The sequence below is a fragment of the Ambystoma mexicanum genome, chromosome 8 (assembly GCF_040938575.1).
Source record: "Ambystoma mexicanum isolate Mex_15411 chromosome 8, UKY_AmexF1_1, whole genome shotgun sequence".
In the NCBI taxonomy this organism is placed as follows: Eukaryota; Metazoa; Chordata; class Amphibia; order Caudata; family Ambystomatidae; genus Ambystoma; species Ambystoma mexicanum.
Window position 1 is genome coordinate 1,661,977,947 of NC_090929.1, and position 26,562 is coordinate 1,662,004,508.

At 45.8% G+C, this 26,562-nt stretch overlaps 1 protein-coding gene across 6 annotated transcripts in view; it reads right to left on the reverse strand.

Annotated features, from left to right (window-relative positions):
- Positions 1-241: 241 nt before the first annotated feature.
- Positions 242-26,562, reverse strand: part of TIAL1 (TIA1 cytotoxic granule associated RNA binding protein like 1) — a 461,563-nt gene continuing 435,242 nt past the window's right edge. For 4 of the 6 annotated variants that reach the window (XM_069611936.1, XM_069611935.1, XM_069611939.1 and 1 more), the window contains 3 exons: positions 25,072-25,086; positions 24,656-24,795; positions 242-2,488 (listed from right to left, as the gene is read on the reverse strand). In XM_069611936.1, coding sequence (XP_069468037.1) covers positions 2,371-2,488; positions 24,656-24,795; positions 25,072-25,086 — 273 coding nt within the window. In that variant the 3' untranslated portion in view covers positions 242-2,370. The remainder of the gene's footprint in view (positions 2,489-24,655; positions 24,796-25,071; positions 25,087-26,562) is intronic. The other 2 variants (XM_069611938.1, XM_069611937.1) reach the window with 1 other exon arrangement.

A 26,562-nucleotide genomic window follows, 5' to 3' on the forward strand; every position in this document is an offset into this window, starting at 1 on the left:
GTAGTATAGGTTATACAGTCAGGGCTAGTAAAACCAGTATACAATTCAGCCATGCAATAACCACAAAAAATAGTTTGCTACACATTCTTGTGCACTTTCAAATGACTCTTTAGATAACCGAACACAAAAACATAAGTACTGAACTTGTTCAAGTCATAAGAGCAAGGTGTCAAGTCTAAAGCCATTGATCAGAAGCAGATGGACCCAAGGGAATGCAGGTTATGCACTGCCAACCAAACTGTACAATGAAGTTTTCAAATTTATTGAGGCAGTTTATCTGCAGGGATTCACAATAAGTTGAGAGAAAAGTAAAAATTATACTGCAGCATTTGAGCATGTGCTCCACTGCTCATACTTCTACAATCAACCTGTGTGTACAAAAATGAAACCCAATAGCCCAACCATGAAACATTGTGCATATCTGGTACTCTTTGTAAACTGCCTCGGTTCACCAAACAGCACAGGGAAAGCCTTACAAGACACCAAAACATTGTTAAATATATCTTGGGCAGAAAAAAAATTTACTTTTTAAAAATGTATCCCCAAATTTGTAGTAAAACTAAAAATACTTGAATTCAAGGTCTAGAAAATTGAACCAATTATATACATACCAGATAGGGAACACCAAAGGTTGGTGGGTGTGTGTGTGAATATATAAGGGGATATAAACATTGAAATTAAGGCGCTTCAATATAAATGTATTTAACTTAACATGGTAACTTTGGAAATATCACACCTGCCTTGTGTTTTTAACTACCCTTTTAGGCAATGCAGTCTATGGATTACTCTATAATTACAATACTACATCTAAGCTTTATCATGCTTTTAAAACATTGTATTATGTAACTATTTACAGGGTGTCGTTGCGATACCATCCTTAAAATGAAAAGGCCCAAGTATCACAGCTTGACCTAAAAATCAAAGGCCACAGGTGTCAACAAAATAAAAATATAACCCCAAACGCAACTTGACCCTTCAAAGTTAAAAGGGTGAAAATGGGACAGCTTGATTAATCCATTCCGCAAGAACAGGTTAATGCACAGCACACTTGAAGGTCACAGGAGCCTCTAAGTTCCAAAATTATTTCCTGCTTCATTAAAGGATGATTGACATACAGAAAACAACGGTTGTTCTAGCTGACTGGTGCCCACTGCTCAGGTTTACAGGTAAAGCAAAGTTGTCAGCAGCCTGGAACAGTAAATTCTTGAAAATGTCTTTGCAAGTGGGCGGAGAGGCACATCTGTAAACATCAATACACCATTTCACAAACACTGATGAACAGTGAACATGAAATGGTGGTGTGGTAGGACTCAATGGGAGTTAGGAGTTTATATTTTTTTTAAAGTGATACTGGACAGCAAGTGTGACAGTTATGGACATTTGAAGCAAACATAAAAACAATAAAATCAAGACATAAATGGTAAGACCTGAACACAAAGCACTAGACCATTTCTTGCCGAATGGAACTTAAAGCAAAAAAAAAAAATGGAACATTACTTATTTGCCAGAACAGAGTTCTAGACAGACTAAATCCCACCCCATAAAAGCTGCACCAGAATCTGCATGGACACTCCAATCACACCATTCAAAGGGGATTTCAGTGGGTCATCCAATAAAACCAAATAATCATCTCTTCAAAATGAAAAAAAAAAAGTCCATTTGCTCACTCATATTTACAAAGGAGATAACATACACAACTTTATGCCCTTAAGGGAACCCCTTAGTAAATCCGCAGAATTGAGAAAAATGGACTGAAAGCATTGCTTCTGCACGCTGACCTTTGACTTTTTGCCATTCTGGTTAAAAAAAAAAAAAAAAAAAGAAAATTTAAAAAGAATTTCCATGCGATGGCCTCTTTCCTGCAGAAAAGGCAATACTGTCTGCAAGTCGGCTCAGTCCACAGCTTTAAAACACAGTGCAAGCTGGTAATCAAGTCAAACCTGCTGTGACGAAATCTAGCTTGCGCGGCAAAGTCAGGTCGAAACCGGTGGAGCAACAAATGTATTGTGGATATAAAATGAAGTGAGCTGGTGGCGAATTGGCAGCCTTCTAGTCAACTTCTCAAATGAACGTGCCAAACACATTAGTCAAATTGTCTTTACCGTACATTTGATATATCTTTTGCTCACAGAAAAAAATTGGTTTATACATTAACAGGAAAGATTGTAAAAACGTGGCATCTGAGCGAATCCTTAGTTGAATCGAAATGTGCTGTAATGGACTCCAATATGTTCAGCTTAAAAATAAATACTTTTTCTGCATGTTCTCTTTCCTCTGTGTTGCGTTTGCGATACAGTCTTCAGAGAAAGTTCCACTGGAGAGGAGTTCAAGACGCATCATGAAGTGTACACTTCTAAACGAAGTCCAGGCTCACTGACTCTGGTAGGTAGCCACACTATATCCAGGCTGAGTTGGTATGACTGGAGCAGGTGGTGCTGGAGCAGGTGCTGCACTAAAACCACCCATCCATGCAGCAGACGGCGATGGTCTGGAAGAGAACAGAATGGTTTTGTAAAAACGGATCTTTAAGTGATATCAAATTAGCAAAAATGCAACTTTCAGGCAATGCATGAATCCAGACCACCAGCACAGACCGATTTGTGGTAACATCTTAACCATAACTGTCAAATAAAAAGGGAAAAAGATAATTATAATTCAAAAAAGTTGTTTTTCTTCAATCATAGATCACATCCGATAAACACTCAATCTAAACCAGGTGGAAGCTGCAGAGTATTACAGTAGTTTTTGAAATTCCCTAGTGTGACGTACACTGTATCCATGGCCCTTCACGCATCGAGGTCCCTCAGATTTTGTTTCTGACATGAGGTACTATGAAGTGTAGCACGAGTACAGGTGTATCCAAGCAGATATGCATTAGAAAAGCTCAATCATCCATGCAACTTCTCTCCAAGGGGAGGAAGGGCAGGCGCATGTGAATCTAAGCAGATACAAGCATCAGAAATACGATTACAGTGAGTAATGTATCCCTTCTGTGGCTTGTGGAATCTGCTTAAATCACATGCTGTGCATAGATTAGCAAGCAGTGTTAGAAGGTGGTGGGTTGTGAGAAGGTTCAAGGGCAACCAGATGTTTTAGAACCGCTTGTCCCACCTGTGTATCTGTCTTGGACAGAGTGTCAATGCAGTAGTGTCTTGGACAGAGTGTCAATGCAGTAGTGATGAGTTAAAGTGTTTACTGAGCTCCATGTAGCTGCTTTGCAAATGCTGTCTAAGGGGACATTTGCAATAAATGCCAGAGTAGCTCCTGTGCTCCTTGTGGAGTGAGCGCTTGGCGTGAAAGGTAGTGTCTTGTCTGATAGGGAATAGCACAGTTTCATGCATCTGACTATCCATCTGGAGATGGCAATCTTGTCCCCTTCTCTGACTGGGGCTGCAGAGACACAGTTGGTCCGTTTTCCTTAGTGGTCTGGTCTTGTTTACAAAGTAAAGGATCGCCCTCCTTACATCCAGTGTGTGGAGTTTTACCTCAGCTGAGCTCTTTGGGTTCTGGAAAAAAGCTGGAAGCTCAATAGACTGGATCACATGAAATTTTGAGATGAATTTAGGAGAGAACGTAGGATGATTACGCAATACTAGTTTGTACTTGTGTATGACAAAGAAAGGATCCTGCACTGACAATGCTTGCAATTCATCAACTGTTCTTATGAAAGTAATAGCCACTAAGAAGGCAGTTTTGTAAGTAAGGTGCTTAAGACTTGAATTGTTGTTAGGGAAAATTTTCAAAAATATGCTAATTCCCTTCCCCTTAGAGACCCCCAGCAACTTTGCTTTTTTACCTGGAGAGTGACCCTTTTTTCCTCCCACTCATGTATTTTGATGTGTGTTGTACTCTTGTGTTCTTGGACTATGGAGTTTAGACAACTCCATAGGCATCTTTTCATGTGTGTCACACAGCACCCTCAGTGCAGGGTCACAGGGAAGCCTTTCAGGCTTTCCCAATGTTTAAATACCTTCTCTGGCATAAACTACTGTTTCCCAACTGACTTCACTAGTCTTCAAATTCCTAGACCCAGCACAACTTTCTGACAATAGAGTGCTGGAGGGGTTACCTAGTATCCCGTGCGTCTAGAAACTCATGTAGCAGTCAAATGCTACCCTTTCCTATCAAAATGGCTGGTGGCAGTGGTTTTACAACTACCATGATTGTTCCCGACCGGGAACACTGGTAGCGTTATAATCGCGGGAGCCATGTTTTTCAAGATGGCATCTGAGCCTCCTTTGCTTAAACAGGTCCTGGTCTACTTTTTGCCATTTCTTTTTGGGAAGGTCCTGCTAGAGTTTGTCTCTGTGCACCAAACCAGGTTTGGTCCCTTTGTTCCATCGCCTTTGGCGGGCTTCAGGACTGAAGACTGCCTCTGGCGCCCGAGTGTCTGGGGTGGACAGGAAGTCAGGGAGGTGCTCGACACTCCCTGTGCTTAGTCTCCTAGGAGACCCGAATGCACTCTGGTGCGATTGGCTGGCTGACTGTCCGGCAAGGACAGCCACCCTGCTGGGTGAGTGGCAGCTAGGCTGGAATGAAGGGGAGGAAACTGGATAAAAGGGAAGTCTCTTGGCTTGGAAGGCAGTCGACCACTGGACCGAAAGAACCTAAGACTAACTTGAAGAGGACAGCTGCTGCAACTCCTGTACCATTGGTTTGCCTGGTGAAGCCCTGCTGTAGGTCCGAAGTTCCATCTCGACGGAGAAACCCCCACAAGGACTACCTCTCCCTTTGAGTTGGTGGGACCAATCAACTTGAACCATAAGCCACCTGGATACTCACCTCGGAGCTGGTTGACGTTCCTCAGAGTGCTGCAGGAAACCATAGAACCAGGGATGAAGACACCAGTTTGTGTGCTTGACTACAGCTACCGGAAACACAGATTTGACAGTGGTCAGCTTTTTGACCAGTCCCAGTGTAGAAGTCCCCCAACATCCTCCCTCTTGTCCCCACGACTGAGGCCCAGGAACAGAGCTCTGCAGGAACAGAAGACATCAGCTGCATCTTTTTCTTCATTTGTAAAGGTACTGTAAAAACCAGACAGTTTTTGAAACTTTCCCAAGTCACAGGCCTAATCAGCTTGTGACCCAGCATATAATTCGTCTTGCTACAAACTACTCCCAAGAACTTGTGCAGAGACTTTTCAGTTTCACTACCAGAACTTTATCCTATCCAATACTTTAGCCCATTAACTTTGGCCTAACCTATTGAATTGACTCTTCTGGTGAACTCTAAATATTTGCACTGTTTAAGAATAACTCGTAACCTTTCACATTCTAAATAAACGATTCCTTTTTGCTCCTACTTCAAAGTATTCTGAAATGCCATTTTGCTCCTCCTTCAAAGTAGTCTGAATGCCTCAGAAACAAAGCGTATAGTACTGAAGTAGATTTGTATATGCTATTTAACTGTGTCCTTCTAGTGAATGTTTTATGACTGACTGTTGAATAAAATAATAAGTGTTTAACCAAGAAACCTTGAGTGTAAGAGTTTATTTGAACACCTGCGATTGTGGACCTCTAACAGCCTTACAGCTCACATTCCCTCTTGAGATGAGCCTGGCTGCTCAGCTCCGCTAACAGAAACTGTAGTACAGACGTGTACCAAAGATTGGTTTTGCTTACACTTATAGTCTTAGTTGTGTGTAGTGGTCCCCAAGGGTACTGCATACAAACTCTGCCTAACACTTGTGCATCGGCTCGAAAGTAGGTCCTATGAGTTTAGCAAGTACTACATTGAGATCCCATCCAGGCGGTGGGTTTGAAATTGGAGGGTGGAGTCTCTTTACTCCCTCCATGAATGCTTCCATTACCAGTACCTTACACCACAATACTTTATCGTGTGAGGTGGTGTAAGCCAATAGGGCCGCCAGGTGGACCTTCATTGAGTTGAATACTAACCCTGAGTCTAGCAAGTGGAGCATATAGTTTAGAAAGTGGGATGGGGTTAGTTTGTTTAGACTGGCACCAAATTACAAATCTCCTCCACTTGTCGAAATAACAGTCTAGTGTTTGGTTTGTGCGCCTCCTTGAGGCTATCCATACACTTCTGTGGTAGGTGAAGATGTCCGAACTCTGGACTTCAGGAGCCACGCTGCCAAGTTCGAGTGAGGATGAGGGTGCACTGTTAACCCCCCCCGTGTTGAGTGAGTAAGTTGGTCTGGCACAGGAGTTTGATGGGATCGCACATCACCAATTTGCGCAGATGTGGATACCATGGCCGTCTTGCCCACATAGGAGCAACTAGAATGAGTGTCACTTGTTCCTTGTGAATCTTGTTCCACCTTGATCATAAAATGAGTTGGTTTGGGGGGCAGGGGGGGGGGGGTTTGGGTATGGGGAGTGTAAGCAAATCTCCGACCAGTTCATCCATAGGGCTTTCCCTTGGAGCCCGGTTTGGGGGGGGGGGGGTGTATGAACGTAGACAAGAAGTCTTGTCACGGTTTGTTTTCGCTTGTAGCAAACAGGTCTAGCGTGGGGAAAGCCCACTGAGAAAAGAGGTGGTCTATGACCTTTGTGTCTAGTTGCCACTTGTGTTCCTCTGGTAAGGGATCTCTGCTCAGTGAGTCGGCTAGAGAGTCGAGTTCCCCTGGTACGTGTTGTGTGAATAGGAATATTTTCCATTTGAGTGCCCATTTCCAAATTTGTTGTGCTAGCTTGTACAGCAGAGCGTGTGCCCCTCTGTTGATCTAAAACATCGCTGTAGTGCTGTCAGTGAGGACTTGCACGGACTGGTTTGCTAGGTGTATTTCGAATGCCTGAAGGGCCTTGAATACTGCCAGTAGTTGGAGCAGATTGATGTTGTCTGCGCCGTTGCACGAGTCCACAGACCCTGTGCTGTGTGATGAAGGTGATGAGGCTCCCACCTGGCGAGAGACGCGTCTGTCGCAACCATCGCCTGTACTTCTGGATCGTGGAAGGGTTTCCCATTCAACAGATTTTCTCTAGTCCACCAGTGAAGGGCTTGTAATAGTGTTGGCGAAACGACCACTAGACCATCCCACAGACTGCTTGCCCGAGACCACTTTCGCCAACCACTCCTGCATGGGGCGCATTCGCAAACATGCGTGTGGGACCAGGTAAATGCAAGAGGCCATCATGCCGAGCAAATGCATAGCTTTGCGTACGCTTATCTGGTGACCAGCTTGATAATGAGGTATTTGCAGTAGCAGGTTTTGGACTCTTTCCTTTGATGGAAAGACTAACCCTTCTGTGTTTACGACAGCTCCTAGGAACTGTTTGGTCTTGTTTTGCACAAGGCCTGATGTTTTTCTTGTTTATTGAGAAGCCCAATTGGAAGAGAAGGTTCATTGTGTGTATTTTGCCTGCAAATTTGGGGAGACTCCCTTGTAATCAGCCAGTCATCCAAGTAGGGTACACTGAGATAGCCTCCCAGTGCAGGTGCGCTGCCACCACCACCAGTACATTGGTGAAGACCCTTGGAACAGATGGTATTTTGAAGGGTAGCAGCTTAAATTGGTAGTGCTGGTTTGCTATCTTGAAACGCAAGAATCTTCTGTGCGCTGGGAACATTGAAATATGACAAAAGGCATCTTCCATATCCAAGGTTGCCATGTAGTCCAACCCCCGCTCCCCCACTTTAGCAGTGGGATTACTTGTTGTAGTTGTCATGCAGAATATTTGTGGCTCGGCATAGGTGTTTGCAGGGCGCAGGTCTAATACTGGCCATATTATTCGATCTTATTTTGGCACAAGGAAGTAGGTTGAATAGATACCCTTGTTTACCTTGTTCGCTGGGACGATTTTGATGGTGTCCAACCACCCTCCACGGCCCCCCAAAATCCTTATATCGGCTTAGAGTCACATGCTCAGCATAGTCAGACATCTAGTGGAAGTCTAATTACAAGATTTGTTTTCAAAATTCAAACATTGACGTAAACAGGGCATGTTAGTAATACTATCCAGAGTGGGATGCGTACTGTATCCATGGTCCTTCACGCGTCGTGGTCCCTCAGATGATTTGCTTCTGACACGAGGATGCATTAAGTGTAGCGCGAGGACAGATGTGATAAAGTAGAAACAGTGATAACCCAGAAACCATCTATGTGCCTTTTACTCCAGAGGGGGATGATGTGGTGGGAGGTGGCATGTCAATTTAAGCAGATACAAGCACCAGAAATAAGGAGAGTACTGTATCCCTTCAGAAGCTTGTGGATCTGCTTAGATCTCATGCTCTTCATAGATGAGCAAGCAGTATCTGGAGAAGGCGGTAGGAAGTGAGATGGTACAGCGGCAAAGAGGTTTTAGGAACACTTGTCCCACCTGTGAATCTGCTTTAGAGTGTGTGTCAATGCAATCATGCTTTGTGAATGTATGGATGGATCTCAATGTAGCAGCTTTGCAAATGGCGTTCAGAGGGACATTTGCAATGAAAGCTAAGGTAGCTCCTGTACCTCTGGTAGTCTGAGTCCTGGGCGTGAAAAGTAAGACTTTCTTGGATAGGAAATAGCAGAGCTGAACGCACTGGACTATCCATCTAGCGTTTGATGTGGGATCGCCTTCTCTTCCAGGTGCTATGAAAACAAAGAGTTGGTCTGTTTTACTTAGAGTTTTAGTTTTGTTCACATAGTACAAGATCACCCTCCGTTCATCAAGTGTATGGAGGTTCTTCCTGCTGAATTTGATGGATTTTGAAAGAAGGTAGGGAGTTCTTAGGATTAACATGGAACTTTGAAATGAACTTGGGTGTGAACCTAGGATGTGTTCTGAGGACAAACACGCCTTGTGTATAGTGAAAAAAGGGTCTTGTACGGACAAATCCTGTAGCTCACCGACTCGTCTTCGAGGTGATAGATACTTGGAATGCAGTTTTGTAAGTCAGATGTTTTAGGCAGGCCTCGTGCATAGGCTCAAAGGGTGGTCTCACAAGCTTGGAGAGCACAACATTGAGGTTCCCAACCCGGGGGAGGGTTGGACATTTGGAGCGGGGGCTCTGCGGGGGGGTGTAACCTCTTTACCCCTTCCACGAATGCCATAATGACAGGAACTTTCCACCAGGACACCTTGTTCTGTGAAGTGGTATAAGCCGATAGGGTGGCCAGATGCACTTTGACAGAGTTAAATACTAGGCCGGAGTCTAGTAGGTACAGAATGTAGTGTAGAATGTTAGCTGGGGAACATTCAGTGGGGTTTAGTGTTTGTGACGTGCACCATATCACAAATCTCTTCCACTTATTGAAGTAGCAGTGTCTGTGTTGGGTTTCCGTGCTTCTTAGGATATTCATACACCTTTGTGGAAGATTTAAGTGGCCAAATTCCATGACTTCAGGAGCCAAGCTGCCAAGTTCATAGATTGAGGGTGCGGGTGGAGAGATGCTCCCTTGTGTTGTGTTCGCATGTTGTACAATCACGGGCGCTTGATTGGGTCTCATCGCCAGTTTGAGCATATGTGGAAACCAAGGTCGTCTCGCCCACATAGGAGCAACCAGAATTAGAGTCACTTGTTCCTGGTGCAACTTGTGCACAATTCTGCTCAGGAGTGGTGTTGCGGGGGGGGGAGGTTTATGGAGCGTTAGTAAATTTCCCTGGCCAGTTCATCCACAGTGCGTTCCCCTTGGACCCTGGTTGGGAAACCTGGACGCGAAGTCTGGCCATTTTGAGTTTAGGCTTGTGGCGAGCAAGTCTAACCAGGGGGTGACCCCATTGTGAGAATATTCGTTGTAGGATCAGTCGAGCTGCCACTCCTTTTCTTCTGATAGAGGTTATCTGCTTAGAGTGTTTGCCAGACATGTTGAGATGTTAGGAACATGTTCTGCTCGAGCTTCCACTGTTAGGCAAAAATTGTATGTAGTAACGCTATGGGAGACACCAGACTTGTCCTCTTGGGAATAGCTAACCCAACCTTTGGTATATGCCTGTCCTACACGGGTTGGTAGAGTGACTGAGCAGCCAGGCTTATCTCAAGGGGAGTCAATGTGAGCTGTAGAGGTGCAACAGAGATTCACAGTGACAGGTATTCAAATAACACTTATACTCAAGGTTTATTAAAATAATGATTTATTCATTTAACAGTCAGTTTTAAAAATAGGCCTTCTTTAGAAAGGGTCAATATGCAACGATAAAATACACTTCAAAAATACACTTTGTTTCAGTAAGCAAGTAGATACCCTTTTGTATTGGCACACACACTTGCTATGCACTGATGTGACTTCAATTGCTAGGAAACTGGACATGAATCACTTTTACACTTAATGCAATACTGAGGTTGTAGAAAAAGCAAAAGGTTAGGGAAGGAAACAAAGGTTAAGAGGTTTCTCAAACAGGTCAGCACTTTTCAATCCCCCAATGAAATATAGGTGAACCCTTTCCCAGCTATACAAGTAAGGTATGTATGACTTTTTGGAGGGCAGATCAACACAGTCAGAGTGTTAGAAGAATCTTCAGGGAGTCCGGACAGACAAATTTCAATCTAGGGTAGCTGAGGCACTTCTTGGATAGCACAAAGGTCTTGCACAATGTGTTAAAGAGTTTTGTTGGAAGAAGAAATCACTGTTGGGCCACAAGCAGGGGTGGGGGAGTGGGCTTGTGAAGAGCAAAGATGCAAGCAACTCCCTAGTTACACAGTACCTGGAGTCTGAAGAAAAGGTTCCAGCTGGCTTCTGCTCCCGTTGTAGTCCTGCAGATCCTGTTCCTGGACCTCAGTCATGGGGACAAGAGGGAGGACGTCTGGGGACTCCTGCACTACGGTTTGAAGGTCAGCTGCAGCAATGGGCACACTCCAGATCAGCGGTACTTTGCAGTTTCAGCCACTCACAAATAGCACCACCGTGGTTCTAGGACACCTTGTGTGCTTGCTTCTGGGGTACAGCACTCTTGAGGAATGTTACAGGAATGCACCCAAAGGTGATTGGCATTGGAGGACAGCAACCCTGCTGTGTGAGTGACAGCTAGGCTAAGGTCTTTTGCAAGGAAGGCAGGGTCGACCACTCGACGAAAGAACTGAAGAAAAACTGGAAGAGAAGCTTGCTGCACCTCCTGGACTGTTGCTTTGCCCGGTGAACCCCTGCTGCAGTGATAAAGCTCCCATTTCGACACCGACTAGAGAAGCCCGGAAAGGACGACTTCTCCCCTTGGAATGGTGGGACCAATTAACCCCAAGACAAACTCCCGCTCTGCTGCTGTACTTGCATTGTGACTGCAGACACTGAGTGCCACGGGACAGAAACACCAGAATAGAGTGCATTGTTTAAGCCGGACCCGAGCTCCAGGAAGATTCTCCTCGATGCAGGGCTGAGCCACCTCAACAGAGTGCTGGACCCCAGAAGCAAGGAACGTCCACAAGGTGTCCATGAATCGCAGTGTTGCCATTTGCGAGTAGCTGAAACCATGAAGTGCCGCTGATCTGAACTGCACCCATTGCTGCCACCGACTTTCAAATCGTAGTGCAGGAGTCCACAGATGTCGTCCCTCTTGTCCCCACGAATGAGGCCCATGTTAGGGAGAATTCTCAAAATGTGCCAATTTCCCTCTACCTTAGAGACCCGCAGCTCTTTTGCTGAACTTTGGGACTTGGAAATTTTTTAATCTGTTTTCTGTGGGTTTTTTTTCCAGTTATTGAGTTCGACAAACTCCATAGGCATCATCTTTTTTATTTATGTCACACAGCACCTTCAGTGCAGTGACACAGGGATGTCTTTTTAGACTTCCCAAAGGTTTAAATACCGACTCGGAGATCAACTACTGTTTCCCAGAGAATGTAAAGTGAAATTTACTTTACTAGTCTTTTCCAAATTCATACACCCAGCACACACCATCTTACAATGGAGTGCTGGAGAGGTTACCTAGTATCCCCCGTGTCGAAAAACTCATGTAGCAGGCAAATGCTACTCTTTCCTATTGAAAAGGCTAGTGGCAGTTTTACAACTGACTACCATGATTCTTCCCGACCGCGAACACAGGTAGCTACAAATCACAGGAGCCATGTTTTTCAAGATGGCACCTTAAGCCCCTTTGTTTAAACGGATCCCAGTCTTTTTTCGCCATTTCTTTTTGGAAAGGTCCTGTGTCTCTGCACGCCAAACCAGGCTTGGTTCCTTTGTTTGTGTGCCTTTAGTGGGCTTCAGGACTGAAGTCCGCCCTTGGTGTCCGAGTTTCTGGGGTGGACAGGAAGTGAGGGGGATGCCCGAAACACCCTGTGCTTAGTCTCCTAGGAGACCCAAATGCACTTTGGCATGATTGGCTGACTGTCCGGCAAGGACAGCCACCCTGCTGGGTGAGTGACCGCTAGGCTGGAATAAAAGGGAGAAAACTGTTTAAAATGGTGAGTCTCGTGGACTGAAAGGCAGAGTCAAACAATGGAACGAAAGAACCGAAGATGAGCTGGAAGAGGATGGCTGCTGCAACTCCTGGACCGTTGGTTTGCCCGGTGAAGCTGCTGCAGGTCCGAATTGCCAAACTATTCGACAGAAGCTCCTTCAAGGACAGCTTCTTCCTTTGAGTTGGTGGGACCAATCAACTCGTAAGACACCTGGATACCATTCTCAAGGCTAGTTAGGATTAAGCAGGAAGAGGGATACCAGCTCGTTTTCTTGAATCTACAGCGCTGAACTGTAGCAACTCCATTGTGTTTGCTTTCTTCAACAATCCCATGCAGTGCATGCGTTCCCCCGACGGCCTCCCCCTTGTCCCCACGAATGAAGCTTGGGAACAGCGAGATCTGCAGGAACCACGACTTCAGCATCATTTGTTTCTTCATATAAAAAAGTACTGTGCCAACCAGATTGAGAGAACGCCACTCTCGCTGTGAAAGTTCGTGAAACGTTCCCAACTTGCAGGCCTAATCACTCGTGACGCCACTAATGATCCTTTTTCGCCTAAACTACTTCTGAGAACTTTGGCCTGTGAACTAAGAGGTACTTTGGCCTGGCCTCATGATTTGAACTGAACTCTTCTGGTGACCTGAAGCCATTTGTACTGCCTAGAAAGTATATGTAAACCATTCTACATTGTGTCCTTTTTGCTCACTGCAAAGTTCCTGAACTGACATTTTGCTCCTACTTCAGGGGAGCTCAAACTGTTTAAAAAACTTAGTGTTTTGTATTGAAGTGTATTGGTATATAATATTAAGTTGGCTTCTAGTGAAATATTTTCTAAATGACTAATTAATAAGTGTTTTACCAAGGAACCTGGAGTACAAGTGCCTACTTGAACCTCTGTGATTGAAAGCCCTCTGTGTAACTACATGTACTGCTCACATTCACTCTTGAGATAAGCCTGGCTGCTCAGCTCGCTACCAACAAACTGTGGTACAGACTTATACCAAAGGTTGGTCTTGCTTACAACTGTAGTCCTAATTGTGTGTAGTGGTCCCAGAGGGTACCGCCTGCAATTCTGCCTAACAGCCCAGGAACAACAGGATCTGCAGGAACTACAACGGGAACAGAAGCCAACTGAACCATTTCTTCAGACCTAAGGTACTGTGAACTAAGAGGTACTTGCTCTCAGTTGAGACTTGCATTGGCTGCCCTTTGAAGAGTTGCTTGCAGCTTTGTTTTTCACAAGCCTCCCAGCTTGTGGCCCCAAATGTGATTTCTTTCTACAACAAACTTATGCAAGGCTTTTGTACCTACCTTCAAGGAGTGCCTCAGCTCCCATAAACTGCGCTCAAGTGACATTGGCTGTCCTGGCTCACAGAAGACTCTTAACCCCCGACTGTTTTAACTATCCCTCCAAAAATTCATACATACCTTGCTTATATAGCTGGGAAAGAGTTAACTTAAATTGCATTGGAGGGTGTGGGGGTTCAAAAAGTGCTTCCCTGTTTTGAGAAACGGGTTAACCATTCCCTAACCTTTTCCTTTTTGCCACAACTTCAGTATTACCATTGAAGTGTGAAAAGTGATATATTAATGCCCAGTGTCCTAACGCTCACATCAACAACTCCAGAGTACAGGCCTATACCAAAGGTTAGGTTACCTATTGCCAAGAGGACAAGGCTGGTGTAGTCTTCCCACGGATTCTACATACAATGTTGCCTAACAATTGAAATTTCGTGACCATCTGTAGAATGTCTTGTGCCCTCACCTCAGGTGGCAAGCTCTTTCCCAAGAACGTATCCAGTACAGCTCTGATGAACTGAGGCTTTTGAGAAGGTGTCATGGGATTTCTTGTATGCGAGTGAGAAGTCCAGTCTGAAGAGCGTGGCAGGTGATGTGGAGATGATCCAGGACTTGTTTGGTGGGAGAACGCGCCCTGACCAGCCAATCATCCCAGTAGGGGTAGATTTAAATCATCCACAACCCCTCCATCCCCCCCCCCCCTCCCCCCAAGACTCTGCCACCACTGCCATCAGTTTGGTAAAGATCCTCGAGACGGCGGATAGCCCGAATGGCAGAACTCGAAATTGATAGAGAATCGCCAACTGCGTACCTCAGGTATTTTCTGAGCTTGAGATGGATTGGCACATGAAAAGCAACATCTTGAAGGTCCAATGACACCATACAGTCCTGGAGTTGGAGGGCCTGAAGGATCTGCAAAAGAGTGACCATCTTGAACTTGTCCTTCCTGAGGAATTTGTGCGACTACAATCCGCTTGCACACAAGACTTTCCCACCTGGCTACACCCTTACCGTCCGGAACAGAAGGGGGAGGAGGGCTGGCATTACCACAAAGACCAATTCAAGCTAATAGCTAAAGACACCAACACCAAAGACTACAAATCCCTCTTGGTAAAACTCCAAATCCCACCATCCACCTCACACCTTCCTACTCCTCTACAGACACCCCCTCCCCCCACCGGCTAGAACAAAAACTTTGCAGACTCATTTGGCGAAGCCTTGGCCGCCAACCTCATCCTACACCCAACTTCCACCACCCTAGGAGATTTCAATATATGGTTAGACGCCCCTTCCAACCCCACGACCAGGTCACTCAGATGGTCTAGATACCCTCAACCTGAAACACCAGACCACCACACCCACCCACGAGCCCACACCCTCTACGCAATATTCAGCAACGAAATAATGTCTACCCATCCCTCCCCGTCCCATCTCATGGTCCGATCACTCAGCACTCTCACCATATCACTCAACACTGCGGTCAGCGGCCAACGCTGCATACCACCTCTACTTTCCCACTATGAAACAAAGTGGTAATCACCCCAGCTCTTGAAGTTTCACTCCGCAACTCCCTAAATTCACTCTTCCTCACGGAAGGACCACCAGCAAGAGACTCCTTCGATCGCTGGCTCACCAATGCCCTAAAACCCCTTAGCCCCATCAAAACGCATCTCGCAGAGATCTGGACCAACGCCTAAGTGGTTCACCCCCACCTCAAACCTCAAAACTCAGACACCAGCTGGAACGGATCTGGACAGCTGACTGCCCTCAGCCCCAAGCACTCAACAAGGGCAACTAGAATTTCCAGATCAGAAAAAGAAATCATTCTATGGGAACAGAATCCAAAATGCTCGCAACTCAAGTAAGGAACTACATAAAATCATAGCAGAATTAAAATCCGCTGCATGCTCCCGCCCGTTCACTCCTAGCTCCGAAGCCTTCTGCGACACCCTCTCGCTCAACTGCTACAATGCTGCAAACGAAAGAACGCCAAACAAAAAATCCTAGCGCCACCGCCCATTCGCCTGCAGACCCCCCCCGCCCTACACCCCCGCAATCACAACCCTCTTTCGACTCCTCCTCACCTACCACACCAAGAATTCCTCTTGCTGGTAGCAGCCAGCTGTCCGTCAGGCTCCCCGGAAGACCCATGCCCACCCGCAATACTAAAGAAATACTAACCTCCACCTGTGCAGGTAACATCGCATGCACAATCTTGAATCACTCACATCAGGCTCCTTCTCAAGAGCCCTAAAATCATCCTACACTAAACCCATTCTCAAAAAAAAAAAAAACAATCGACCCACTCCTCCCCCCAAAACTATAGACCCATCTCAAATATGCGTTTCATTGCCAAACTGACAGCGCAGCCTACAAACAACTTGGTCAATTTGATGAAGCCAACAACCTCCTAGAACCAACGCAATCAGGCTTCAGACCAATAAGGGGAACAGAATCCTCCTTAGTCTATCTGGGACAACCTAAAAAGAACATCTTGCGAGTCCTTTCTGCAGCCTTCAATACCATTGATCATTCGCTCCTACTAGTCAGATTACAAACACTAGGAATAAAAAGCACAGCCCTCTCGTAGATCTCCTTTACCTCCAACTGGTCGCAAATCATGCACCTCGACCAGTTCACATCGATATCACGTCCAGTCTGTAAAGGTGTACCCCAAGGAGCGGCCACGTCCCCTTTAATCTTCAACTTCTAAATACAACCCATTCCCGCAATTATCCTCTCATACAACCTCACCTGCTACAATTACGCAGATGACGGCCAGATCATCCTCAAAATCCCAAACTCTGAAGGCTTAGGCAGCCCGGACCTGGCTTCATGCCTCTGACATTGAACACTGGATGACGACCAACCACCTCATCCTCAACCCCGGGAAAACCAAAACCCTAGCGTGCGGCAAAACACTCATCCCTCAACCAATCCCGTGGCCCGAACCACTAGGAAAAGCACCGTACCCTCTAATGTGGTCAAAAACCTTGAATGCAAATTTGGCTCAGATTTATTCCTCAACCGTCACACCACCTCTGTATACAAAACTTTCTTCCACCTACATATCCTCAGGCAGATCTTCCCCTACCTCACCTATCCGCACGGTTTTTCAGCCATCAACTCCATCATCCTCTCCCGCCTAGACTGCACAAACTCCCTCTACCTAGGAGTCACTGCATCCAACTAAGCGAACTACAAAGAATCCAAAACACGGCAGCACGCTTGCTCATTAATCTACCCGCCAGAGATCACATCAGCCCGACTCAAGAGTCCCCTCCACTGGCTCCCTATTGCCCGACGCATTACTTTCAAAGCCATGTGTATCGCCCATCACGCAATCCACAACATTGACCCCAAATTCCTCAGAGACAAAATTGTCCCTTACTTACCTTCCAGGAACTTCAGAGCTCACGACATCTCGCCTACTGATCCCATCCCACAATTCCATAAGGCTTGTCAGTTCCTCTTTCGTGCCAATCATCTGGAATTTCCTTCCAACTACACATCTGCAACACTGAAAATCACCTGAAATTTAGAAAGGCCCTCAAAACCTGTCTCTTCCCAATTCTCTGCTAATCCACTGCACCCTGTGAACACACCACTAAAACTCCTCTGTATCACATCTCAGAGGCTGTCAACTCTCGCAGCGGTTTTCACCTGACACTACCACATATTTCTCAAACATAACTGCCAGCCGACTAGTACTCCAGGCAAGCCAGGGGCCTCGTTGCAACACTTCACCCACCATCAACAAACACACCATCCCCACCCGACAATAACCCAGGGGCCGGCAGCTCACACAGCGGTTTCACCTGACAAACCACCACATTTCACTCATCCACCCTGCCAGCCAACTAGTACTTCAAATATGCCAGCAGCTTTCGTTGTGGCACACCTGTCCGACCAACAAACAACCCACCCACCCACCCACACCACCCCCCCCCCCACCCTCCTTGAGAAGCCTATGCCCCCATCACCAGGCTGGATTCGCAAATCTAGGTGAAGCATTGTATGATAAACAGTTTTTCTGAAACCTGGCCAATGTTTTCCCCTCACTGCACAGGGTTCGAGTATAGGTATAGCATCTAACCTTGTGTTCTTTATGATAATGCCTACTGGGTTGGGATGCCTGGGCCTCCCTCCCATGGTGCAGGTTTCTCAAGTGCAGGCATGGCCTCTGTCTTGGCTTACCATCTGCCTAAATCTACTGCACTGCAAGACATAGGCCTTTCTCCCACTATGCAAGACTCCCTAACCTAGATGTAGCATCCATCCTCGTTTAACATACGCGGATACCAGCTACAAAACAAAACGTAGGCCTATTGGTATAGGATTCTCAACTATAGACCTGGACAACTATCACCCCAGCAGAACAATCTCTCGGCCCATGGTAAGTATAGCTCACACCACTAGTGTGGAAAAAGGCTGCAGGAACAGCCATGCATTCATGCACAATAGAACACAGCTACGGCTAAGCACATCCGGCCTAGTTCGCACTTAGCCGTCCAGACTGAAACACCTGACGTACCTCAACAACCTCTTCCACTAGCATACAGCGACCACCACCCAAAAGGAACCCGGTATAGCTGGCTGCACATAGACTTCTCTGAACAAAAGCAATCTATCTCCAACCCCCAACAGCACCCACACACGTCTAACCTCTCTTGGGCTGCTTAGTAGAGACTTGCCAGCCACACAAGTCTTAGAACAGCAACAAGCGCACAAGCATCTCCTAAACTCCCTAGAATCTCCAACCACAGACTACGGCCAGCAAGGGCGTTAACCAAGAAAAAAAGCGCATTGAGGCCACAAAAAACCAAATACAATACAAGTATCTCAAGTCCAAGACGGGTCTCGGTCCTCCGTCCTTCGGTATTAGACCATAAGGGGAATACCATCCCTTCACTACAGGGAATACCATCCCTTCACTACAGGGAATGGTTTCTATAGCGCCTTTCTCTAGCAGGGTTACAATTTCCTGCACATGGGCTATGGTTTCCAATGCCCAAGCATCCGAAGTAATCACTTCCCATTCTTATAGATACGGAGATAGTCTGCCCCCTACTAGTGAGTTTTGACTCAAGACCTCAGGTTTCGAGGTGGCTGATGCAGTGGCAGATGGTAAAGATGCTCCTGCTTGAGCGGGCTTTGCACCTCTCCTTGGCCCACCTCGAGGGAAATTATTTTGGCCTCTTTGACCAGCCATTCCTCTCGTTCTTCCAACTGATTAGTAGCAAAAAGATCTACCCCTCCAAAGTTGTCCACTAGGGCGAAAAGGCTGAGGCTGCCTAACAGTGGCACCTAAAGATTTGGCTGCCACCTTTGAGGTTCGCAACCTCAAGGCTCTCGTCAGCCTTATTGTCAAAAAGGTGAGCCCCGTCAAAGGGCATGTTGGAGTCTGGATTGTATATCAGTGCAAAGCCAGACTTCCTCAACCACGCAAATCTGCATACAACTGTGCTAGTAGCCATGGTCCTGCTGATGCGGTCAGCAGAATCCAGACCTGACTGAAGAGACTCGCATGTCTTCTTTTGTCATCTCTAATTATGGCTAAGAACCAGTCTCTTCCACCCCATCCCCCCGCCCCCTCGGGAATGTGCTCTGCCGCCATGGAAATGCAGTCCCATAAAGTGAATGTAAATTTTGCAAGGGCACATGTGGAGTTGGCTGATATAAACACCATAATCCCTGCAGAAAATACCTGCTTTGCCCATCCATGTACTCTTGTAATCCCTATCTGGCGGGATGGTAGGCTAAGCTGCTTGCTTAGAAGTTGCTGAAGCTGCCTGTACCATCAGACTCTCTGGAGTGGGGTGTTTTAGCAGTCAGGGTCACTACTGGAAGGGCAGTACCTTTTGGTCAAATTTATTTATTCACAGCCATATTGGTTTCTGGCGTTTCCCAATTCACTGCAACCCTATTTTGCAGAGCAATCTGAAAAGGTAATATAGGATCTGACTGAGGACCCCTATCCAGAATGTCTGTCAGATCATCCTAGTTGAATGGTAACAGACCTACTCCACTACCTTAGACATGAGCTGTCTATAGGACACAGCATGCTCCCCTGCCTCTGGTCTTCCAAACCCTAGCTCAAATGAGGTCCACCCCGCTGGCCATCTGCAGGTTGTCATAAAGGTCTCTGAACCTTGATTCCTCAGAGATCAAACTTTCTGGTACATTTGGCGTACCAAACTGGAGGCCGAATCGTGCATCATCATCAGTGGGTTAATTCTCATATTGAGGTAAAGGACTTAAAATAATCCTAGACATCAAGGGTTTAATGAATAATGGATTCGACGCTGGAAGAGTTGCTGATAGTTTTTTCACTGGTGCCATAGCATTTGATGGGGCGCTTTGTCGATATGTCAAGGGCTTGGCTGGCTTCGAAGGCGCAGTTTGTGATGATCTTGACTTATGCTTTTGGCTCGACTGATCCTTCAATGACAGGTCATCAGATCGAGGCCTGGACGGCTCCAGATTAGGATCAGGCCTTCATCCTGGGCTCGAGGGCGCGCAGGATTTCGGTGGAGCCTCTTTCTTCCCGGCCTCTTTGGACAGCACAGTAGAAGCATGGCTTGGAGGCTTTTGATTAAATATTTTTAGCATCCCTGCTCTGAAAGCCTCCCACACGGCCAGTGCTTTGTGAGGGCAAGATACCCTCTCACGGGAAGCGTCCGATGAAGTCTAACGAGGCGACCTATCGTGGTGCCTCTTCTTGGACTTCAACAATGATTAGGAGGAGTGGTGGCAGCCACTCCTCGATCTAGACCTCTTAACTTTCTTCCTCCGAGGAGAGTCAGCTCTCGACTCAGTCGAAGGTTTTTTGGTCAGGGTAGATGATTCGGGTTTTCCCCCCTTCATTCCTTCAAGGCCTTTCCTGTCATCGACTGGCACTTGGAGCAGTCTCCATAAACATATGCTGTGTGGATCAGTCTGACATTTTCGACCCACAATCTCAACACTTCTTACACCCGGTCTTCGGGGTAGTCGGTGTCGACGAAAGACATTCGTTATCAAGTTAAGAAATGTGCTGTATTTCTCGAAGTGATAGCATACGCAGAAAAACAGAATTGAAGCCAACGAGCGCTGTGCATGCTATATATACCTTAGATGTCATCCTCGAGACGGAGGTCCTCAAGAGATAGTTGACACCATCAATGCACAGCACTGTTAGGGAGAATTCTCAGACATGTGCTTATTCCCTTCACCTTAGAGACCCCCAGAAACTTTGCTGGATTTTGAGGACTTGATTTTTTTTCCTGGAGAGAGCCTTTCTCCCCCACTCATGTATTTTGATTGAGTGTTTTTTTCTCTTGTGTTCCTTTATTATGGAGTTTTAGATAACTCCATAGGCATCTTTTCATTGTTGTGTCACACAGCACCTTTAGTGGAGTGGCACAGGCATGTCCTTTGGTCTTCCCAAGGTTTAAGTACCTTCTCTGGGATGAACTACTGTTCCCCAGATACTGTAAAGTTAAATTTACTTTTGACATTAGTGGTCCCCCTTGATTTGAGGCCCTACCTCCTGCAATTGGCGCATGATACCACTTGAGAGGGTAAGAATTCACAGTGTTTGTCCCCATGATCCTACAAATTCCTCTGGCAGTAGGTTTAGACTTGTGGTAGTTGATCATGCCACAAGATAGCATGAAGCCATACCACTGAAGACAGCCAAGTAAGTCGCAAGAGCATCACTATGCCTTTTTACTAGCATTGGCTTTCCTAAAGAAGTTGAATTTAACAGTCAGCATCTTCATGTCCAAGTACATGCAGGCCATGTGGAAGGAATGTGGGGCATCACACATTTCATTTTCATCTGCATACCATCTACAAACCAATGGTCTAGTTGAGAAGTTTAACAAATCTCAAAAGTTTGATTGGGACTCAAGAGCCCCACAGAAGGAAGTGGGACCTTATGCCATGCTTACTTTTTGCCAACAGATGGAGTTGGCATTAGCCCCTTTGAACTCTTGTTTGGCCACCTTTTCAGTGGACCCCTTGCTATAGTCAAGCAGGGGTGGGAGTTACCTATCCCGCCTGTCACTACCAATGTAGTGGATTATGTGCTATGGCTGAGGAAGAGGATGGCCTTACTAATGGCACAGGCTGACAAGCACTGGTGAAACATTGGTAAGACCAGACAACTTCACTTGTTCTGTTTATCCCCAGGCCAAGACATGAATCCAATAAGGCCTAAAGCTTTACAGGACAAATGGTCTGGTCCTTACTTCATACGAGAGACTAGGTGAGGTGAACTATTTATTGGACATTGAATGACCTGGTCAGGCTTCCAAAGTACTCCATGTAAATAGATTGAAGGCTTTCATCCTCCCTAGGGTTGAAACGGGAGCTGTGCTTCTGGCTTCAGAGAGGGAGGAAACCAAACCTCTTCCGGACCCATTTGTAGGCGGCCCTTTAGCTGGCTCCATTGAGGTTGTCAAATTGTTCCCTTAACTGACAAAAACAGGGTGAGGTGAAACATTGCTTAGGCAGTTTTGGGGTGGTCAGGAAAGGTCCCAATGATAAAGAGGAGCTCATGTTGCACATGCCATATTTGTGACTGGGGTGCTGCGAAATTGGTGCGATGTTGCAATTTCATATGTATCCAGTGTAGTAAAATGTGAATGGGATATGTTACTTTGTGTTTAAATTGACACACTGGAAGTGCGCAGAAAGAAATGCCAAAACCCCCAAATAAAATGTAAAACCCGATCCAGACAAAATGTGCGATGATGTGCCTAGAGTTTGGGCCGCGAGGTGTTTATTAATGCGCATGCGAGGAAGGAGACTGGTCAGAGAAGCCACTGTGAAGAAACAAGAGTTATTAAACATGCATGCACACTGTTAGAGAGAATTCTCATTTCTGCGCTAATTCCCTTCAACCTTAGAGACTCCCAGTTCTTTTGCTGGACTTTAATTTTTATCCTGGAGAAAGACCTTTTCTCACTCCCTCATGTATTTTGCTCTGATTTAGACTCTGTTTTTTGGAGTCTGACAAACTCCATATTAATCTACCTTTTGTATTGTGACAGCACCATCAGTGGTGCAGGGTTACTGAAGTCATATGGATTTCTCATAAGGTTTAAATACCTTCTCTTGGATAAACTCCAGGTCCCAAGATTAGTGCAGTGAAATGGACGTCACTTTCTTTTTCCTATGTAGGTACAAGCACACCCCTTCTTATGTGGAGTGCTCGGGGGTTACTTAGAAACCTCTTTTCCTACTTACTCATGTAACATTTTTTGGGTTACCCTCACGACTTAATGGCTGGTTGCAGTGTAATTTTCCCCCAATGTGCGTTTCTACCGCAGGCTGAATACTCCGCTGCAGTCAAACTGGCCTCAGTCTTTTTTCACCATTTCTGGTTAGTGAGGTCTTTCTTGGGTTTTAGTCTGCACACCAAACCAGGTTTAATCCTTTTGTTCATTTTGCCTTTGGCAGGCTACAGTACTGAAACCCACCTCTGGCTCCAGTGTGTCTGGCAGGGCAGGAAGCGAAAGGTGCCGAAACTCCCTGTCCTTAGTCTCCTTGGTTACCTGAATGCACCCAGTACTGATTGGCTGGCTTAGTGACAGCTAGGCTGTGCATGAATGGGAGAACCCTGCATAGAAGGCGAGGCTTCTTGAACAGAAGGCAGCGTCGACCACTGGACGAAACATCAGATGAAGGAATCTGGAAGCGAAGCTTGCTGCACCCTCCTGGACTGTTGAACTGCCCGGTGCTGCAGTGCTGAAGCTCCAATTTCATATTGACTAGAAAAGACCGGAACAGACTACTTCCCTTAGGTTGGTGGGAGCAACTGGCCCCAAGACGAACTCTGCTGGAAAACCTCTCCCTGCTGGCTGTACTCCTTTGCTGCTGCTAGAACCGAGTGCCAGGGGTCAGGAAAACCAGAATCGAGTGCATAGTGTTTAAGCAAGACCCGAGCTCCAGGAAGCTCCTGAAGACCCTCCCGAAGTAAGACGACCCAAGCCTGAGCCACCTCAACTGTGTGCTGGACCCCAGAAGGCAGGGGAGCCCATCAAGTGTCCAAGAAACACGGTGGTGCTATTGACTGGTAGCGGAAACTGCTGCCGCTGCATTGGAAAGAGCCTGTAGATGCCACCGACCTTCAAACGGCAGTGCAGGAGTCCTCCAGACAGCCTCCCGCTGGTCCCCATGACTGATGTCTAGGGTCCAAGTATCCGCAAGACTGCAACCAGAACAGAAGCCAGATGGATCCTCTTCTTCCTACCCAAGGTACTGTCTTCACTGTTGTGTTTGTAGCTTGCTTCTGCTCACTGGAGACTTGCAGTAGCTGCTTTTTTGCAGAGTTGATTCTCTCTCTCCCTCTCTCCAAAAATGAGCTTAGAAAGCACACTTCAGCCTGAGAGCCTATCAGCAACAGGACAATACACTTTTGGCAGTGTTCTAAATTGAGGGGGAGCTGGGAGACATTTAGCTCCCGTGTCCAACCTAGGAGAGCCTGGTTAGCTTGAAGCAACAGCGACAATGAGCTACTTTTGGCTCCCCAGGCAATTGGTGCCTTACAAACATTCATGACATTGACTTGAGAATGCCGATTTAAGAATTAGGACGCATCTAGTACATACAAACAACGGATCATTCATACATAATGGAAAAAAGTTAAAGTGGCACCATACATGGAAGTTAGATTTGCGGTGCGCTGGGTACTCACTCCTGGCTTCCCAGCAGTAGCTTAGGTCTAGTGAGTGATGTTTGTTACACAGGAGCGTTTTTTTACTCCTGCTCACCAAGTCTCAATTTCAAATGTTGTTATGGAGTGGAAAACGGATGCAGCGGGCTTCAGGAGAAGCACCTCCAACCCCCGAAATAAATTTGGAACCCAACAAAAAGTGAAAAATGCAAAAAAGAGTAAGGGGTATAAAATAAGATTAGAGAACACGCAAAAATAAAATGACACCCCAATAGGGACGCTGGGCGGTAACCTTTACAGGAGGAGATGTTCTGGTTCATTAACCTAAACAATATGTACATGATAGGCATATATGAAACAGGGAGCTGACAATGGGTGGCACTACAACAATAAATTAGTAAACGATATTGGCTTACTCGACTCCAAATCCCGGCTGGCTCCATGGCTGCCCATACACTCCATATGAGGGAACTTGCCATCCATTTGTCATATACTGGCTGTACGGTGGGGGAGTGCTATACATCTGGCTCCATTGACCCCACTGGCTGTAGTCCACCTGGAAAGAAGATCACATTAGATGTTTAATATTCAGGGCGCAACACAATTTGCATAATTACTGTATGCATAAAATACCACGCCTTTACGCCATGTATAACATGCCAAAATATGGATGTTGGTTCCAGTTTTTAAATCACAAAATCCAAGTTGATACCTTTAATCTGAATAGCTTAAAACATGATGCTGTAAATGCATAAGCCTTAACAGTGCTATAGAATTCAGATAACATTAAAACATGCTCTTTTACATAGGAAAAAGGAAGCACATTTCTCACTTTTAACTCCATTGGCTGCAGGAAAAAGTATGCAAGAAGTTAATTTCTCAGATGCCACCTTACGTACATGCCAGTAAGTGTGGGAAAACAACAGACACTTGCTTCCATTGGAAAGCAATTCTCAACTCCAGCAGTGCTGGGAATTTACATTTTCAGCAGGACCACATGTTCGGAATGACTTGATGTAGTAACACTGGGTGAGACTAAACAATGACCTGCTTGGTATTATGTAACCCACCTTTTGGCATAGGTCTGTACTACACAAGTTGGTAGTGAGACTGGGCAGCCAGGCCTATCTCAAGAGGGGTAAATGTGAGCTGTAGCAATAAAATTTATAGATGCAACACTTCCACTCAAGGTTATAGTTATTTAACTATCAATTTTTAATTAATCGTTCTTTAAAAATATAAATACACTTTAAAATTACCTTTCAGAATCGGAAACAAGTTAGTGGATACGCTTTGGATATGCTCACAATTACTACTCCCTGAGGTGACTTCAATCAAAAGGACAGTTGGCATTTATATATCACACTTAGTTATACTTTGCAGATTCTGATGATACAGAAAGGAAAGATTTAAGGAAGGAAAAGGTTAAACAGGTTCTCAGTATACGTGAGGACACAAATCTTCCAATGACATCTAGACATGCCTTTTCCACAGCAGTAAGTCTAAAACAAGTTACCACCTATGAGGGACAAACAATATCAAAGTCAACCAAGGTCAAGTTGAAACAGTCTATGGAGCTGAGGCACTTCTTAGAATCAAAGTCTTGCACAAAGTTAGAGAGTTTGTAAAGAAAAATCACTTGTAGGGTGTTAGGCAAGCCTGTATGCAGTAACCCTGAGAGAGACTAGACCAGTCTTGTCCTCTTGGTTTTAGGTAACCCACCTATTGGTATAGGTCAGTACTACACAAGTTGGTAGTGTGAGCAGCCAGACATCTCAAGAGGGGTAAATGTGAGCTGTAGCATCGAAATCCACACATACAAGTATCCAAATAACACACTCAAGGTTTTCTAGTAAAATAATTATTTAACAGTCAGTTTTAAATGAGCACTCTTTAAAAAGGGCAATGTGCAACAATAAAAATAGACTTCATGACACGTTCTCAGAATCAAGTTAAGCAAGTAGATACTCTTTAGAGATGCTTCATACACACTTCCTACACCCTGAGGCGACTTCAATTACTAGGACAGTATTGGCATTTATATATCACTTTTTGCACTTGGTAAAATTCTGAGGTTGTGGAGAGGAAAGGTTAAGGGAAGGAAAACTTAATGTCGAAAGGTATTTGTACCGCGCACCGTCACCAACAGAGTTGGTCCCCAAGGGCTCAGGCAGATCTGTAAACGAGAAGGCGGGGTGGGTTAGTAAGGTTGAGAGGGAGTAGGATAGTGAGAAAAGTGATGTCCTGTTGGCAGCTTCAGTTCGGTTAACACTGTGCGCTGAGCTTTGGTGCTAGTATCGGTTCGATGCCAGTCCTTGTGTGC